At 41.9% G+C, this 18,012-nt stretch overlaps 1 protein-coding gene across 1 annotated transcript in view; it reads left to right on the forward strand.

Moving 5' to 3' along the window:
- The window catches only part of LOC128689512 (uncharacterized), a 316,845-nt gene that overhangs the window by 92,266 nt on the left and 206,567 nt on the right, over positions 1–18,012 (forward strand). Inside the window, exon 7 of the mRNA XM_070086503.1 lies at positions 14,400–14,564. Coding sequence (XP_069942604.1) covers positions 14,400–14,564 — 165 coding nt within the window. The remainder of the gene's footprint in view (positions 1–14,399; positions 14,565–18,012) is intronic.

Genomic DNA, 18,012 nt, shown 5'->3' on the forward strand with positions numbered 1-18,012 from the left:
TGCAGAGTCTTGTACCATGCCGACTCTAGTAGCATGCAGAATCTTGTACCATGCAGACTTGTACCATGGAGACTCTTGTGCCATGGAGACTCTTGTACCATGCAGACACTTGTATCATGGAGACTCTTGTACCATGCAGACTCTTTTACCATGCAGGGTCTTGTACCATGGAAACTCTTGTACCATGCAGAGTCTTGTACCATGCAGACTCTTGTACCATGCAGACTCCTGTATCATGCAGACTCTTGTACCATGGAGATTCTTGTACCATGCAAACTCTTGCACCATGCAGATTCTTGTACCATCCAGACTCTTGTAACATGGAGACTCTTGTACTATGCAGATTATAGAACCATGGAGACTCTTGTACCATGCAGACTCTTGTACCATGGAGACCCTTGTACCATGCAGACTCTTGTACCATGCAGACTCTTGTACCATGCAGACTCTTGTACCATGCAAACTCTTGTACCATGCAGAGTCTTATACCATGCAGACTCTTGTAACTTGCAGACTCTTGTACCATACAGACTTTTGTACCATGCAGAGTCTTGTACCATGCAGAGTCTTCTACCATGTAGACTCTTGCACCATGCAGACTCATGTACCATGCAGACTCTTGTACTATGCAGACACTTGTACCATGCAGGCTCTTGTACCATGCAGACACTTGTACCATGCAGACTCTTGTACCATGAAGGCTCTTGTACCATGCAGACTCTTGTACCATGCAGATTATTCACTACAGCACCATGATCACTCGTCCTCTCTCTATATATTTTGCAATGCAAACTTTTTCCCTCACTCTGTTACCATGTACAATCTTCCCATCTCTCTAATAATATGCATACCATTACTCTCGCTCTAACTCCGTTCACACTCTTCCAGTGGGCATAGTACAATTTGCAGCCTTCCCTTCACTCTAGATTATGTGCACCCTTCCCTTTACTTTAGTACTATGTGCACCCTTCCCTTCACTCTAGCGCTATGTGCACCCTTCCCTTCCCTCTAGCACCATGTGCGCCCTTCCCTTCACTCTAGCACTATGTTTACCCTTCCCCTCACTCTAGCATCATGTGCACCCTTCCCTTCACTCTAGCACTATGTTTACCCTTCCCTTCACTCTAGCACCATGTGCACCCTTCCCTTCACTCTAGCACTATGTGCACCCTTCCCTTCACTCTAGCACCATGTGCACCCTTCCCTTCACTTTAGCTCCATGTGCACCCTTCCCTTCACTCTAGCATCATGTGCACCCTTCCCTTCACTCTAGTACCATGTGCACCCTTCCTTTCACTCTAGCACTATGTGCACCCTTCCCTTCATTCTAGCACTATGTGCACCCTTCCCTTCACTCTAGTACCATATGCACCCTTCCCTTCACTCTAGCACTATGTGCACCCTTCCATTCACTCTAGCACCATGTGCACCCTTCCCTTCACTCTAGCATCATGTGCACCCTTCCCTTCACTCTAGCACCATGTGCACCGTTCCCTTCACTCTAGCACCATGTGCACCCTTCCCTTCAGTCTAGCACCATGTGCACTCTTCCCTTCACTCTAGCACCATGTGCACCCTTCCCTTCACTCTAGCACCATGTGCACCTTTCCCTTTACTCTAGCACCATATGCACCCTTCCCTTCACTCTAGCACCAAGTGCACCCTTCCCTTCACTTTAGCACCATGTGCACCCTTCCATTCACTCTAGCATCATGTGCACCCTTCCCTTCACTCTAGCATCATGTGCACCCTTCCCTTCACTCTAGCAACATGTGCACCCTTCCCTTCACTCTAGCACCATGTGCACCCTTCCCTTCATTCTAGCACCATGTGCTCCCTTCCCTTCACTCTAGCACCATGTGCACTCTTCCCTTCACTCTAGTACCGTACTCACTCCTCACTTTCGCTGCGCAACTTCCTTTGTTAGTCTTATACAATCATGTTGGAGAATTATTCTAACACTGGTAAGCCCTACCCAATTTTCAATGCCACCTAAGAAACTAGCTCTGAAAACTCTATCCGCTCATATGCAAGTCCCACTCAAATCCAAAACCTCTCACTCATGTATTTATCCAACCTAAATTTGAAACGACCCAAGGTTTTTGCTTCAGTCACCCTACTAGGCAGACGGTTCCACTCATCAACCACCCTATTTCCAAACCATTACTTTCCTATATCCTTTCTAAATCTAAACTTGTCTAATTTAAATCCATTACTGCGGGTTCTCTCTTGGAGAGACATCCTCAAGACCTTATTAACGTCCCCTTTATTAATACCCATCTTCCACTTAAAAACATAAGAACATAAGAACACTGCAGGAAGCCTGTTGGCCCATACTAGGCAGATCCTTTTCAATTCATCCCACTAACAAAACATTTGCACAACCCAATTTTCAATGCTACCCAAGAAATAAGCTCTGATGTGAAAGTCCCACTCAAATCCAACCCCTCCCACTCATGTACTTATCCAACCTAAATTTGAAACTACCCGAAGTCCTAGCCTCAATAACCCAACTAGGTAGACTGTTCCACTCATCAATTACCCTATTTCCAAACCAATACTTTCCTATGTCCTTTCTAAATCTAAACTTATCTAATTTAAATCCATTACTGCGGGTTCTCTCTTCGAGAGATATCCTCAAGACCTTATTAATATCCCCTTTATTAATACCTATCTTCCACTTATACACTTCGATCAGGTCTCCCCTCATTCTTCGTCTAACAAGTGAATGTAACTTAAGAGTCTTCAATCTTTCTTCATAAGGAAGATTTCTAATGCTATGTATTAATTTAGTCATCCTACGCTGAATGTTTTCTAACGAATTTATGTCCATTCTGTAATATGGAGACCAGAATTGAACTGCATAATCTAGGTGAGGCCTTACTAATGATGTATAAAGCTGCAGTATGACCTCTGGACTTCTGTTGCTTACACTTCTTGATATAAATCCCAGTAATCTATTTGCCTTATTACGTACGCTTAGGCATTGCTGTCTTGGTTTAAGGTTGGTTGGTAAGACACTTAGGCAACAGTTAGGCAACTTTATTCCGAAACGTTTCGCCTACACAGTAAGCTTCTTCAGTCGAATACAGAAAGTAGGCAGGAACAGTAGAGATGAAGACGATGCAATCAGTCCATCACCCTTGAAGTCGTAGAATTTTGAGGTTGTCAGTCCCTCAGCCTGGAGAAGTTCAGTTCCATAGTCAGGAACTATCTGAAGATCAAGCGACAGTGCGGAGACTTAAATACTGTCGGAAGGAGAGGTGCAGAGTAGTAGTAGTAGTGAGAATGTAGCCATTGATAGGTCAGGTCCCTCTCAGATCCAACAGTTCTCACTTGAAAGGGTTGTCCAAGGTGTTTTCTGTACCAAGAGGCCATGTGTTGCAGTGTCTGACAAGATGAGCATCAAAATGGTATACAATACCGACAGGTTGGTTGGTAAGACACATAGGCAACAGTTAGGCACCTTTATTCCGAAACGTTTCGCCTACACAGTAGGCTTCTTCAGTCGAATACAGAAAGTAGGCAGGAACAGTAGAGATGTGAAGACGATGTAATCAGTCCATCACCCTTGAAGTCGTAGAATTTTGAGGTTGTCAGTCCCTCAGCCTGGAGAAGTTCAGTTCCATAGTCAGGAACTATCTGAAGATCAAGCGACAGTGCGGAGACTTAAATACTGTCGGAAGGAGAGGTGCAGAGTAGTAGTAGTAGTGAGAATGTAGCCACTGATAGGTCAGGTCCCTCTCAGGTCCAACAGTTCTCACTTGAAAGGGTTGTCCAAGGTGTTTTCTGTACCAAGAGGCCATATGTTGCAGTGTCTGACAAGATGAACATCAAAATGGTATACAATACAGACAGGTTGGTTGGTAAGACACATAGGCAACAGTTAGGACAACCCTTTCAAGTGAGAACTGTTGGATCTGAGAGGGACCTGACCTATCAGTGGCTACATTCTCACTACTACTACTACTCTGCACCTCTCCTTCCGACAGTTTTTAAGTCTCCGCACTGTCGCTTGATCTTCAGATAGTTCCTGACTATGGAACTGAACTTCTCCAGGCTGAGGGACTGACAACCTCAAAATTCTACGACTTCAAGGGTGATGGACTGATTACATCGTCTTCACATCTCTACTGTTCCTGTCTACTTTCTGTATTCGACTGAAGAAGCCTACTGTGTAGGCGAAACGTTTCGGAATAAAGTTGCCTAACTGTTGCCTATGTGTCTTACCAACCAACCTGTCGGTTGAAGAATTGAGACACTTATGCAACACATGGGAATCTTTATTGAAGAAACGTTTCGCCACACAGTGGCTTCATCAGTCCAATACAAAGTAGAAGTGGGTAAGTAGAGTAGAAGTTTGAGGTAATCAGTCCCTCAACCTGGAATCGATGTGTTCAGTCCATCACTCTTGTAGGAAGTGCAGCATAGGGCCAGAGAGGTGGCTTATATACTGCGGTGAGATGAGTTGAAGCAGGAGGAGGCGGGATCACAGTGGGACCTGCCACTAGTGTAAGTAGGTCGTCGTCCAAAGGTTGGGCAAGCGTGAAAGTCTTTGTACCAAGACCCCATGATGTTGCAGTGTCTGACAGATGTGATGAATGGTGATCCCGCCTCCTCCTGCTTCAACTCATCTTACCGCAGTATATAAGCCACCTCTCTGGCCCTATGCTGCACTTCCTACAAGAGTGATGGACTGAACACATCGATTCCAGGTTGAGGGACTGATTACCTCAAACTTCTACTCTCCTTCCCCACTTCTACTTTGTATCGGACTGATGAAGCCACTGTGTGGCGAAACGTTTCTTCAATAAAGATTCCAATGTGTTGCATAAGTGTCTCAATTCTTCAACTTGTCGGTTTTCATAACCATTCATCACATCTGTCAGACACTGCAACATCATGGGGTCTTGGTACAAAGACTTCCACGCTTGCCCAACCTTTGGACGACGACCTACTTACACTAGTGGCAGGTCCCACTGTGATCCCGCCTCCTCTTGCTTCAACTCATCTCACCGCAGTATATAAGCCACCTCTCTGGCCCTATGCTGCACTTCCTACAAGAGTGATGGACTGAACACATCGATTCCAGGTTGAGGGACTGATTACCTCAAACTTCTACTCTCCTTACCCACTTCTACTTTGTACTGGACTGATGAAGTCACTGTGTGGCGAAACGTTTCTTCAATAAAGATTCCCATGTGTTGCATAAGTGTCTCAATTCTTCAACTTGTCGGTTTTCATAACCAACCTGTCGGTATTGTAAACCATTTTGATGTTCATCTTGTCAGACACTGCAACACATGGCCTCTTGGTACAGAAAACAATTTGGACAACCCTTTCAAGTGAGAACTGTTGGATCTGAGAGGGACCTGACCTATCAGTGGCTACATTCTCACTACTACTACTACTCTGCACCTCTCCTTCCGACAGTATTTAAGTCTCCGCACTGTCGCTTGATCTTCATATAGTTCCTGACTATGGAACTGAACTTCTCCAGGCTGAGGGACTGACAACCTCAAAATTCTACGACTTCAAGGGTGATGGACTGATTACATCGTCTTCACATCTTTACTGTTCCTGCCTACTTTCTGTATTCGACTGAAGAAGCCTACTGTGTAGGCGAAACGTTTCGGAATAAAGTTGCCTAACTGTTGCCTATGTGTCTTACCAACCAACCTGTCAGTATTGTATACCATTTTGATGGTTTAAGGTTGCTGCTCACCATAACCCCCAAGTCCTTTTCGCAATCTGTATGGCTAAGTTCTACATCATTTAACTTATAAGTACTAGGGTTATGGGCACTCCCGAGCTTCAGAACCTTGCATTTATCTACATTGAACTGCATCTGCCACTTTTCTGACCAAGAATAGAGTTTGTTTAAATCCTCCTGAAGTTCCATAACATCTATGTTTGAATCAATTATCCTACCTATCTTTGTGTCATCGGCGAATTTGCTCATATCACTAGTAATTCCCTCATCAAGATCATTGATATATATTATAAACAACAACGGGCCCAAGACTGATCCCTGTGGAACGCCACTTGTTACAGATCCTCACTCGGATTTAACCCCATTTATGGACACTCTGCTTCCTGTCTGTGAGCCATGACTCGATCCACGAGAGCATTTTTCCCCAATGCCATGAGCTGCCACTTTCTTTAACAGTCTGTGGTGGGGAACTCTATCAAAAGCCTTACTAAAATCTAAGTAAATAATATCAAATTCTTTATCGTGGTCAACAGCCTCAAAAGCTTTACTGAAGTTAATAAATTAGTTAGACAAGACCGGCCTCTTGTGAATCCATGCTGAGTAACATTAATCAAGCTATGCTTATCGAGATGGCTTCTTATAATCTCAGCTATAATTGACTCTAATAATTTGCCTACAATTGAGGTCAGGCTTATTGGGCGGTAATTTGACGGTAACGACTTGTCCCCTGTTTTAAAAATAGGAATTACATTAGCCATCTTCCACATATCAGACACTACACCTGTTTGAAGAGATAAATTAAAAATATTAGTTAATGGTTCACAGAGTTCCATTTTGCATTCCTTAAGAACCCTTGAAAAAACCTCATCAGGACCCGGTGACTTATTTTGCTTCAGTCTGTCTATCTGTTTCACAACCATTTCACTAGCGACTGTGATGTTACTTAATTTATCTTCTTCTAGCCCACTATAAAAATTAATTACTGGAATATTGTTAGTGTCTTCATGTGTAAAAACTGAGAGAAAATAATTATTTAAAATCGAGCACATTTCATTCTCTTTGTCAGTAAGATGCCCATAGTTATTTTTAAGGGGACCTATCTTATCTCTAACTTTTGTTCTATAGACCTGGAAAAAACTTTTTGGGTTAGTTTTAGAATCCCTAGCAACTTTAATTTCATAGTCCCTTTTAGCTTTTCTTATCCCCTTTTTAATGTCCCTCTTAATGTCAATATACTGATTCATAAGATGACCCTCACCTCTTTTGATGCGCCTATAAATTCCTTTCTTATGCCCTAGTAGATATTTCAGCCTATTATTCATCCATTTTGAGTCATTTCTATTTGATCTAATTTCTTTATATGGGATAAACGTTCTTTGAGCAGCATGTATAGTGTTCAGAAAACTGTCATATTGATAGCTCTCTTCGTTACCCCAGTCATCAGATGATAAGTGTTCTCTAAGCCCATCGTAATCTGCTAAGCGAAAATCTGGGCCTGTTACTGAGTTATCGCTACTATCGTACTTCCATTCAATGCTAAATGTAATTGATTTGTGGTCGCTAGCACCCAGTTCCTATGAAATTTCTAAATTATTAACAAGGGATTCATTGTTTGCCAGAACTAAGTCAAGCAGGTTATTTCCTCTTGTAGGTTCTGTCACAAACTGCTTCAAAAAACAATCCTGAACTACTTCTAAGAAGTCGTATGATTCTAAATTCCCAATCAAGAAATTCCAATCAATATGACTAAAGTTAAAGTCTCCTAGAATTACTACATTATCATGCCTTGTGGCCCTAACAATTTCCTCCCATAGTAGTCTCCCTTGGTCCCTATCTAAGTTTGGGGGACGGTATGTCACTCCTAAAATCAGTTTTTCATGCCCCTCTGAAAATTCTATCCAAACAGACTCTGTATGTGTTACTTCAGACTTAATACCCGTTTTTATGCAACAGTTCAAGCGATCTCGGACATACAATGCCACCCCACCCCCCTTCCCGATACTTCTATCTACTTGGAACAATTTAAAACCCTGAATGTGACATTCCACAGGCATGTCTCGACTTTTTGAATTAAATCACATCTCAGTTAAGGCAAATACATCAATGTTACCTGCACTAGCAACTAATCTCAACTCGTCCATCTTATTCCTAGCACTACGGCTATTAGCATAATAAACATTGAAAGACTCTCCATTCTCTTTACCCTTCCTGCTCATTTCTGTTTTTCTACTGAACCTATTACTGTCCTTATCACCCAATGTCACTGGCTTTTCAATATCTACCTCGTTCTGCTTATTACTAGTTCCCCTAGAACTCATAATATTACTACACTTGGACTTCACTGTTTTCCTGCAAAAACCCATACCACTAACTATTCCTAGTTTAAAGTCCTAACAGCTCCCTCCACTGCAGTTGCCAGTGCCCCCACTCCAGACCTAGATAAGTGATCCCCATCCCTGGCATACATGTCATTTCTGCCATAGAAGAGGTCCCAGTTGTCAATGAATGTTACCGCATTTTCCTTACAGTATTTGTCCAGCCAGCAATTGACACCAATTGCCCTGGACAACCATTCATTTCCAACTCCTCTCCTTGGCAAAATACCACATATGACAGGGTTCCCACCCTTCCTCCTAATTATTTCTATTGCTGACCTATACCTGCTAATCAGGTCTTCACTCCTACGTCTGCCAACATCGTTGCATCCAGCACTGAGACAGATAATAGGATTGCTCCCATTACCTCTCATGATGTCATCCAGACGGCTAACAATATCCTCCATCCCAGCCCCAGGAAAGCAAACTCTCTGTCTCTTACTCCTGTCCTTCAAGCAGAACGCCCTATCCATATACCTAACTTGGCTATCCCCAACAACAACAATATTCTTACCTTCCTTGGTGTCGTTCGTCGTGATGTTCCCAGTAGTCGACTCACATTCGTCGGGTAGCACTGAGAATGTATTAGATGTTTCCACAACAGTTTCCACGGCAGTCTCTTTCTTCTTCATCGTTTCTACCTTTCCACTCGTCTTCTTGATCGTCAACTTCGTTCCCTGCTGTCCAGCCACTGATCAGTATCCTTTCTTGACCTGAGTACTCAAAACAGGAGGACTACTACGAATCTTCTTGTTTTCCTCGGTCAGTCGCCGAATCTCCATTTTCGCCATCCTCAATTCTTCCTTAAGCTGTTGGTAAAGTTGCTCAATGAAGGGCATCTTGCTTCAATTCGTAGAGAGCGCGGAAACGGGTCTTCACAGAGCTGAGTACACGTCATCACTGCGAGCTAAGTACACTTATACACTTCGATCATGTCTCCCCTCATTCTTCGTCTAACAAGGAAATGTAATTTAAGAGTCTAAATTAATACACAGCATTAGAAATCTTCCTTATGAAGAAAGATTTCTAATGCTGTGTATTAATTTAGTCATTCTACGCTGAATGTTTTCTAACGAATTTATATCCATTCTGTAATATGGAGACCAGAACTGAGCTGCATAATCTAGGTGAGGCCTTACTAATAATGTATGAAGCTGTAGTATAGCCTCTGGACTTCTGTTGCTTACACTTCTTGATAAAAATCCCAGTAATCTGTTTGGCTTATTACATACGCTTAGGCATTGCTGTCTTGGTTTAAGGTTACTGCTTACCATAACCCCCAAGTCCTTTTCGCAATCTGTATGGCTAAGTTCTACGTTATTTAAGTTATATGTGCTAGTGTTATGGACATCCCCTAGCTTCAGAACCTTGCATTTATCTACACTGAACTGCATCCACCACTTTTCTGACCACGAACTGAGTTTGTCTAATCCTCCTGAAGTTCCGTGACATATACGTTTGAATCAATTATCCTACCTATCTTTGTGTCATCGGCGAATTTGCACATATCACTTGTAATTGCCTCATCAAGGTCATTGATATATATTATAAACAACAACGGGCCCAAGACCTGTGGAATGCCACTTGTTACTGTTTCCCTCTCGGATTTAACCCCATTTAAGCACACTCTCTGCTTCCTGTTGGTGAGCCATGACTCGATCCATGACAGCACTCTTCCCCCAGTGCCATGAGCTGCTACTTTTTTTAACAATCTCTGGTGCGGTACTCTATCAAAAGCCTTACTAAAATCTAAATAAACAATATGGAATTCTTTATCGTAATCAACAGTCTCAAAAGCCTTACTGAAGAAGGTTAATTAGTTAGTTAGGAATGGCCCCTCGTGAATCCATGCTGAGTATCATTAAACAAATTATGCTTATCCAGAGGGCATCTTAATTGACTCTAGTAATTTGCCTACAATTGACAGTAACGACTTGTCCCCTACTTTAAAAATAGGAATAACATTAGCAATCTTCCATCAGGACCCGGCGATTTATTTTGTTTCAGTCGGTCTATTTGTTTCATAATCATTTAGCTAGTGACTGTGATATTGCATAATTTATCTTCTTCAGGCCTAGGCCTACTATAAAAATTAATTACTGGGATATTGTTAGTGTCTTCCTGTGTGAAAACCGAGAGAAAGTAATTATTAAAAATTGAGCACATTTCTAAGGGGCCCTATCTTATTTCTAACTTTTGTTCTATAAATCTGAAAAAAAACTTTTGGTTTAGTTTTCGAATCCCTAGCAATTTTCATTTCGTAGTTCCGTTTAGCTTTTCTTATTCCCTTTTTAACGTTCCTCTTAATGTCAATATATTAATTCACAAGATAACCCTCACCTCTTTTGATGCGCCTATTAATTCTTTTTTGTCCTAAAAGGCATTTGAACCTATTGCTCATCCATTTTGGATCATTTCTATTCGATCTAATTTCTTTATACGGGATAAACGTTCTTTGTGCAGCATGTATAGTGTTTAGAAAGCTGTTGTATTGATAGCTCTCTTCGTTACCGCAGTCAACAGATGATAAGTGTTCTCTAAGCCCATTGTAATCTGCTAAGAGAAAATCAAGGACAATTACCGAGTTGTTCCTACTATCATATTTCCATTCAATGCTAAAAGTCGCCTGTGCCGAGTTCCTCTGTAATTTCTAAATTATTAACAAGGGTTTCCTTGTTTGCCAGAACCAAGTCAAGCAGGTTATTTCCCCTTGTAGGTTCTGTCACAAATTGCTTCAAAAAACAATCCTGAACTATTAAAATCCCCTAGAATTACTATGTTTTCGTGCCTTGGGGGCCTTAATAATTTCCTCCCAAAGTGATTTCCCTTGGTCCCTATCTAGGTTTAGGGGACGGCCTGTCACGCCTAAAATCATTTTCTCATACCCCTCTGAAAATTCTACCCAGGCAGACTCTGTATGTGTTATTTCAGACATTATACCTGTTTTTATGCAACAATTTAAACGATCTCGGACATAGAGTGCCACCCCACCCCCCTTACCGACACTTCTATCTACTTGAAACAATTTAAAATCCTGAATGTGACATTCAGCAGTCATGTCCCTGTTTTTCATATTAAACCACATCTCAGTTATGGCAAAATCATCAATGTTACCCGCACTTGCAGCTAATCTCAATTCGTCCATCTTATTTCTCGCACTACGTGTATTAGTATAAAATATCTTTAGAAAACCTCCCTTCTCTTTTCTCTTCCTGCTGATTTCTGTTCCTCCTCTATACCTGTTACTGTCCCTGTCATCTAGTGCCACTGGGTTTCCAGTATTCACTAATAACTCTGCCTCATTCTGCCTGTTACTGATTTCCCTAAAACTCACCCTATCGCTACACTGAGAATTCATTGGTTTTCCACAAAAACAATACCACTATCTATTTCTAGTCTAAAGACCTTACAGCTGCCTCCACTGCATTGACCAGTTCTCCCACCCCAAACCTAGATAAGTGAACGCCATTCCTGGCATACATGTAATTTCTACCATAGAAGAGGTCCTAGTTGTCTATGAGTGTTACTCAATTTTCCTTACAGTGTTTGTCCAGCCAGCAGTTGAGACCAATTGCTCTGGACAACCATTCATTTCCTACTCCTCTCCTGGGCAAAATGCCACATATATAACAGGGTTACCACCCTTCCTCCTAACTATCTCTATTGCTGTCCTATACCTGTTAATCAGATCTTCACTCCTACATCTACCAACATCGTTGCCTCCCGCACTGAGGCAGATCATAGAACCGCTCACATTACTTTTCCTGATATTGTCTAGACGGCTAACAATATCCCCCATCCCAGCCACAGAAAAACATACCCTCTGTCTCCTCTTTCTGTCCCTAACACAAAAAGCCCTATCCGTAAATTTAACCTGACTGTCCCCAACTAAAACAATATTCTTACCTTCATTGGTGGAGTTCGTCGTGACTTTCTCGATGGTCTTCATTGGGGTTTCAATGGATGTCGACTTACTCTCGTCCGCAAATGCTTCCTTGGTGCTCGTTGTGACTTTCGCAGTAGACAACCCACATTCGTCAGGTAGCACCGAAAATGGGCTGGAAGTTTCCACAGTAGTCTTCTGGTTCTTCGTTGTTTCAGTCACTCCAACAGTCTTCTTGATCTTCAGCTTCGTTCCATGTTGCCCGGCCACTGACTAGGTTCCCCTGTTGACCTGAGGACTTACAACAGGAGGATTACTACGAATCCTCTTGTTTTCCTCCGTCAATCGCCGTATCTCGAGCTTAGTAACCCTAAGCTCCTCTTTTAGTTAGATAGAGTTGCTCAAGAGAGGACATCTTGGTTCAGATTCACAGAGAGCACACAAGACAATTCTTCTCAGAGCTAAGTACAGGTTACCACTGGGTAAGCACAGGTCACCACTGAGCTTAGTCGTAACTGATCTCTCTCTCTCTCCATATCTTCTGTAACTCCATTACAACTTCTGGCCCATCTTATTCACTCGGTCTACGTCCATTAATATTCCCCGCCCACATGTGACAATGTCTTCAACGGCCACACCTCTCCTCTGGCTCTTCTATATAAATCTCCATCTTTTTGCCCTTATGCCTTTGTAACAGCCTGATAAAACTTGCTGAGCAGATTACCATTTCTACAAGAATGACATCCAGGTGTTACTCGTGTGTTTATGACTCATTCTAGTTTCATGTACACCTTTCCTTCACTATAATATAATGTGTGCCATTCCCTTCACGCTCGTATAATGTACTATACCCTCCCCATCACCCCGGTACGTTGTACAATGTTCCTTTCACTCTAGTACCATGTATGTGGCATCCTAAGGGGCCCCATCATTATACCAGTACCTTGGTTCAACCCGCCAGTCACAAGGAAGCTTGCCGAAGCTGTGAAGTGATGTGGGACACTCGCGAAGCAGCATTGGTAGACTTACCTTCCAAGCTGGTATCATACATATACTACCCTCCACACTAGTACCATACATATCCTTCCATTCATTCTAGTACCATACATATACTATGCTTCACACTAGTATCATACACATCCTTCCCTTTACTCCTGCACGTTACTTATCCTTCCCTTCACTTTAGAAGCATATACACCCTTTACTTTATTACCCTGTACAGTCTTCCCATCACACTAGTATCATATATATCTTTTTCTTCACTCTAATACCATACACATCCTTTCCTTCCCTTAGTGCTATTACCGTTTTTTTAATACTACTACAACTACTACTACTACTACTACTACTACTACTACTACTACTACTACTAATAATAATAATAATAATAATAATAATAATAATAATAATAATAATAATAAGAGCAACATCAACAACACTAACAACAGCAGCATCAACAATACTGATAACAAAAATAACGTAAATTCAGTCTTTATTTTCATTCTACTACAAACTCTTCCTTGGCTTCACTTCTGAAATATTTCTTTGGGCCATCTTGTGTTTCTCCATCTTAATATGGATGTAAACATCTTATTAACATTACTACAAACATATAGTTCTTCTCACGTCTTGTGTCATCATACCGTATATTATTCAGAGTATAATGGCATTTTTTTTTTCCACTGGATGGGATCCTTAAACGCATACAATTGTTCAGTCTAACAATTAAAGGATTATTTTTTTCTCAATAACAATGTAACATTACTTTATCTCACTGTAACGTTATTAGCCTATACCTTGCATCACTCTACTACTTTAATATTACTTGATCTCACTCTATCAGTATAAGCCCATCACTTGCATAACTCTAGTACTATTTTTCTAGCACTAGTACTGTGTCATCACTCTGGTATTATAAATCTCATCTTGCCTCGCTGTGGCACAGTCTTCTACAGTATTCCACTTTTTAAACTCTTACATTGCTTCATTCTAGAGATGTATTGGATATCCGCATTTGCATCCGTGGAACATCCGCACAATTTCTTACATCTGCATCCTTATCCTTATCCGCATTGTACTGTAAACAGATATACGCACATGCATCTATATCCGCAAAATAAGTAAGTAATCGTCATACACATCCGCATCCGCAGATACTTAATTTTCAAATCCTATACATCTCTACTTCATTTTAGCACTAAAGTCACGATAGCTTCTCATGTGGTATTTCCATACATTGTGTTGGGAATTTCGTGTGACTGACCATTAGTGAGATTCTGTTTAGAAAAGATAGAGATATAGCAAAACAAGACTTATATATGATACTTCATGTACATGTGGCATTCTCAAGGTCTCCTTTTGTTATGTGTCTTTGTGATCACTTCTTGCTATGTCATACTCCAACTAGTGAGATTGTATTTTCCTGCAGATCTGCGTGCAGATGTGGTGGTGGTACACAACTCTTACTCCGGCACTGCTCACTCAGGCACTGAAGAATTGTCCTTAACCTGCATCGCCCAGGATGAAACTACTGTGCTCACCAAGGACAGCATAACCAGATGGTCGTATACATCAGATGGCGCTACAAGGAAAGGTAGCGATGGTTCTCACTTTGATAAGGAAACTCACTTTACAATGTATAATTTCCTTCTAGAGAGGTTTCGGTCGGCTTGAGCATTATAAAGGCATACCCGAGGATAAATTACATGTCAATAAGTAGGTGAGGGAGTCAGGAGGTGAGACTCACTGGTTATATTAAGCAGAGCTGCACGTGCCAAGAGGGTCACCCAAATGTATGTCATGGACATGCTCAAGTAGGACGAGTTGACTTAAGAAATCGTAATGACACGATTGCAAATAAACCATACCCCCGGCCGGGATTGAACCCGCGGTCATAGAGTCTCAAAACTCCAGCCCGTCGCGTTAGCCACTAGACCAGCTAGCCACAATAAGATTCATCCAACTAGGTATATTTCTACACCATAGGAAGGTTAGCACAGGCACCTCTGTGACCACAAATGCAAGTTTTTACAGACGAATCTCCAGCTAGCGTGGCCGTGACGAACTCTAGCTCAAGTCCCTTCACTGCCGTCAACATGACTTAAGAAATCGTAATGACACGATTGCAAATAAACCATACCCCCGGCCGGGATTGAACCCGCGGTCATAGAGTCTCAAAACTCCAGCCCGTCGCGTTAGCCACTAGACCAGCTAGCCACAGGTCATAGAGTCTCAAAACTCCAGCCCGTCGCGTTAGCCACTAGACCAGCTAGCTGGTCTAGTGGCTAACGCGACGGGCTGGAGTTTTGAGACTCTATGACCGCGGGTTCAATCCCGGCCGGGGGTATGGTTTATTTGTAATCGTGTCATTACGATTTCTTAAGTCATGTTGACGGCAGTGAAGGGACTTGAGCTAGAGTTCGTCACGGCCACGCTAGCTGGAGATTCGTCTGTAAAAACTTGCATTTGTGGTCACAGAGGTGCCTGTGCTAACTTTCCTATGGTGTAGAAATATACCTAGTTGGATGAATCTTATTGTGGCTAGCTGGTCTAGTGGCTAACGCGACGGGCTGGAGTTTTGAGACTCTATGACCGCGGGTTCAATCCCGGCCGGGGGTATGGTTTAAGACGAGTTGTTGTGAGGAGGTTGTATTAGCTATAAAAAATATCCCTTGATTTTTTTTTTTCGATGGTGTTACTGGTTTTCTTTAAGTTTCTTGCTCAATAATTTTTTTTCCTCTTCCAGTTCATGAAGTGTGATTGTTTCACGTGGCCCGGTGGCCTGGTGGCTAAAGCTCCCGCTTCACACACGGAGGGCCCGGGTTCGATTCCCGGCGGGTGGAAACATTCGACACGTTTCCTTACACCTGTTGTCCTGTTCACCTAGCAGCAAATAGGTACCTGGGTGTTAGTCGACTGGTGTGGGTCGCATCCTGGGGGACAAGATTAAGGACCCCAATGGAAATAAGTTAGACAGTCCTCGATGACGCACTGACTTTCTTGGGTTATCCTGGGTGGCTAACCCTCCGGGGTTAAAAATCCGAACAAAATCTTATCTTATCTTATCTTATCTTCTCCTGTAGATGACACAAGCACTTTTGAAATATTGAGTGTTTCACAAGTACTCAAGTTCTAAGACCCTGATACTTAAGCTGTGTGAAGTATCTCCTTTGTAGGTCAAGCTACAGCCAAGCATGAAATCTTGTAGATGCTTACCTTAGTAATGAACTCTGTGTGTATCTATGGTCGGAAAATTTCTCGGAGAGGTTTTCATGAAAAATTAGTTAGATTCAGGTAACTGCATATGAGTGCAGGAAAATTTTTGCTTGTGTAATCAGCAAGGAGAATCATTCCCACCTACTGAACTAAGAGAGAGCTGAATTTATTATTAAAGAAATTATATAAAATATTGAATCAAGGGCTCTGGTGGCCTGGTGGTTAACGCTCTCACTTCACACGGTGAGGGCCTGGGTTCGATTCCCAGCCAGAGTAGAAACATTGGACGTGTTTCTTTCCACCTGTTGTCTATGCTCCCCATCAGTAAAATGGGTACCTGGGTGTTAGTCGACTGGTGTGGGTCGCATCCTGGGACACTGACCTAAGGAGGCCTGGTCACAGACCGGGCCGCGGGGGCGTTGACCCCCGGAACTCTCTCCAGGTAAACTCCAGGTAAGGAAACTATGATCCAACCAAATATCATCGCTTAAAATCAGGGCACATTTTTATCTCGTTAGGTTCCTTGTTCAACTTATCTTACATGTAGACCAAGACCATTACGTCAAATTCAGTCATAAACGGGAAAAAATTCCTTACGAGCTGATTTTTCCAGGATTCACTCAGAGTGAAGATCTAAGTAACATATTAAAACATCATTGGAAACCGAGACCAAGAAAATCTTGAAATTCAAGATGGCCTCCAAAAAGATTTCATAACGATAATATTGAAAAATCCCTAACTCTGCATCAATAGTTTTTTGGTTAAATGTAATTCATTTATGAACGCTAAAAATCCCTCCAGACATTTTTAGCCTGGCAGCTGAGTGTAATGATTATTTTAGTGGAAAAATATTAAATAACAATTTTATTTCAGTAATAAAAGTAAACAAAGCAAAACAGCTGATTTATTGTTCAGCTGGATTTTTTTTAATAACAGTTAATGTGCAAAAGTTGAAAATTTTACTAATTATTTGTTTTTTAAAATGTGGAAATTCATTCACAACGCCAGAGTTAAATCAGATTAAGTCATGACACTAACATCCCCAGTTATCATCAGTACAAGACTTCTGTGTGATGAATGGTTTGAAAAACCGACAAGTTGAAGATTGAGACACTTATGCAGCATATGGGAATCTTTATTCAGGAAACGTTTCGCCACACAGTGGCTTCATCAGTCCAATACAAAGAGGAAGGCGTAAGGAGAGGAGGAGAATGAGGTAATCAGTCCCTCAGCCTGGAGTCGATGTGTTCAGTCCATCAATCTTGTAGAATGTACAGCATAGGGCCGTAGACGTGGCTTATATACTGTAGTGAGGTGAGGTGAAGCAGGTGGAGGCGGGATCATAGTGGTACCATCCACTAGTCGAAGTAGGTCTTCGTCCTAAGGTTGAACAAGTGTTGAAGAATTCTTTGTAACAAGATCCCATGATGCTGCAGTGTCTGACAGTTGTGATGAATGGTTTGAAAAACCGACAAGTTGAAGATTGAGACACTTATGCAACATACTTCTGCGGCTCATTCAGTGGACTCTTTTGAATATAACTCAGGTACATAATGTTTGTGTATTTCCTTACACTCTAAATAGGTTACATAACACTAGGTTAATTTCTCAGTGTCCCAGGTACTGAATGTTGCAGTCAACTTGAATGTTGGAACATCATAGCTGGTAGCAATAATTGCACTTTTATGATCCGGTTAACTCCTTTTCTGCAACCACAAAACAACCACACCTGGTTTTGCAGTCGCGGGAGAGTTGGCTTAACTTACTGCCTAGGACAACTTGCTCTTATTTCAAGGGAGATATTTCAATGTCAATCCACTGATGAA

Source organism: Cherax quadricarinatus, chromosome 18 (genome assembly GCF_038502225.1).
Source record: "Cherax quadricarinatus isolate ZL_2023a chromosome 18, ASM3850222v1, whole genome shotgun sequence".
In the NCBI taxonomy this organism is placed as follows: Eukaryota; Metazoa; Arthropoda; class Malacostraca; order Decapoda; family Parastacidae; genus Cherax; species Cherax quadricarinatus.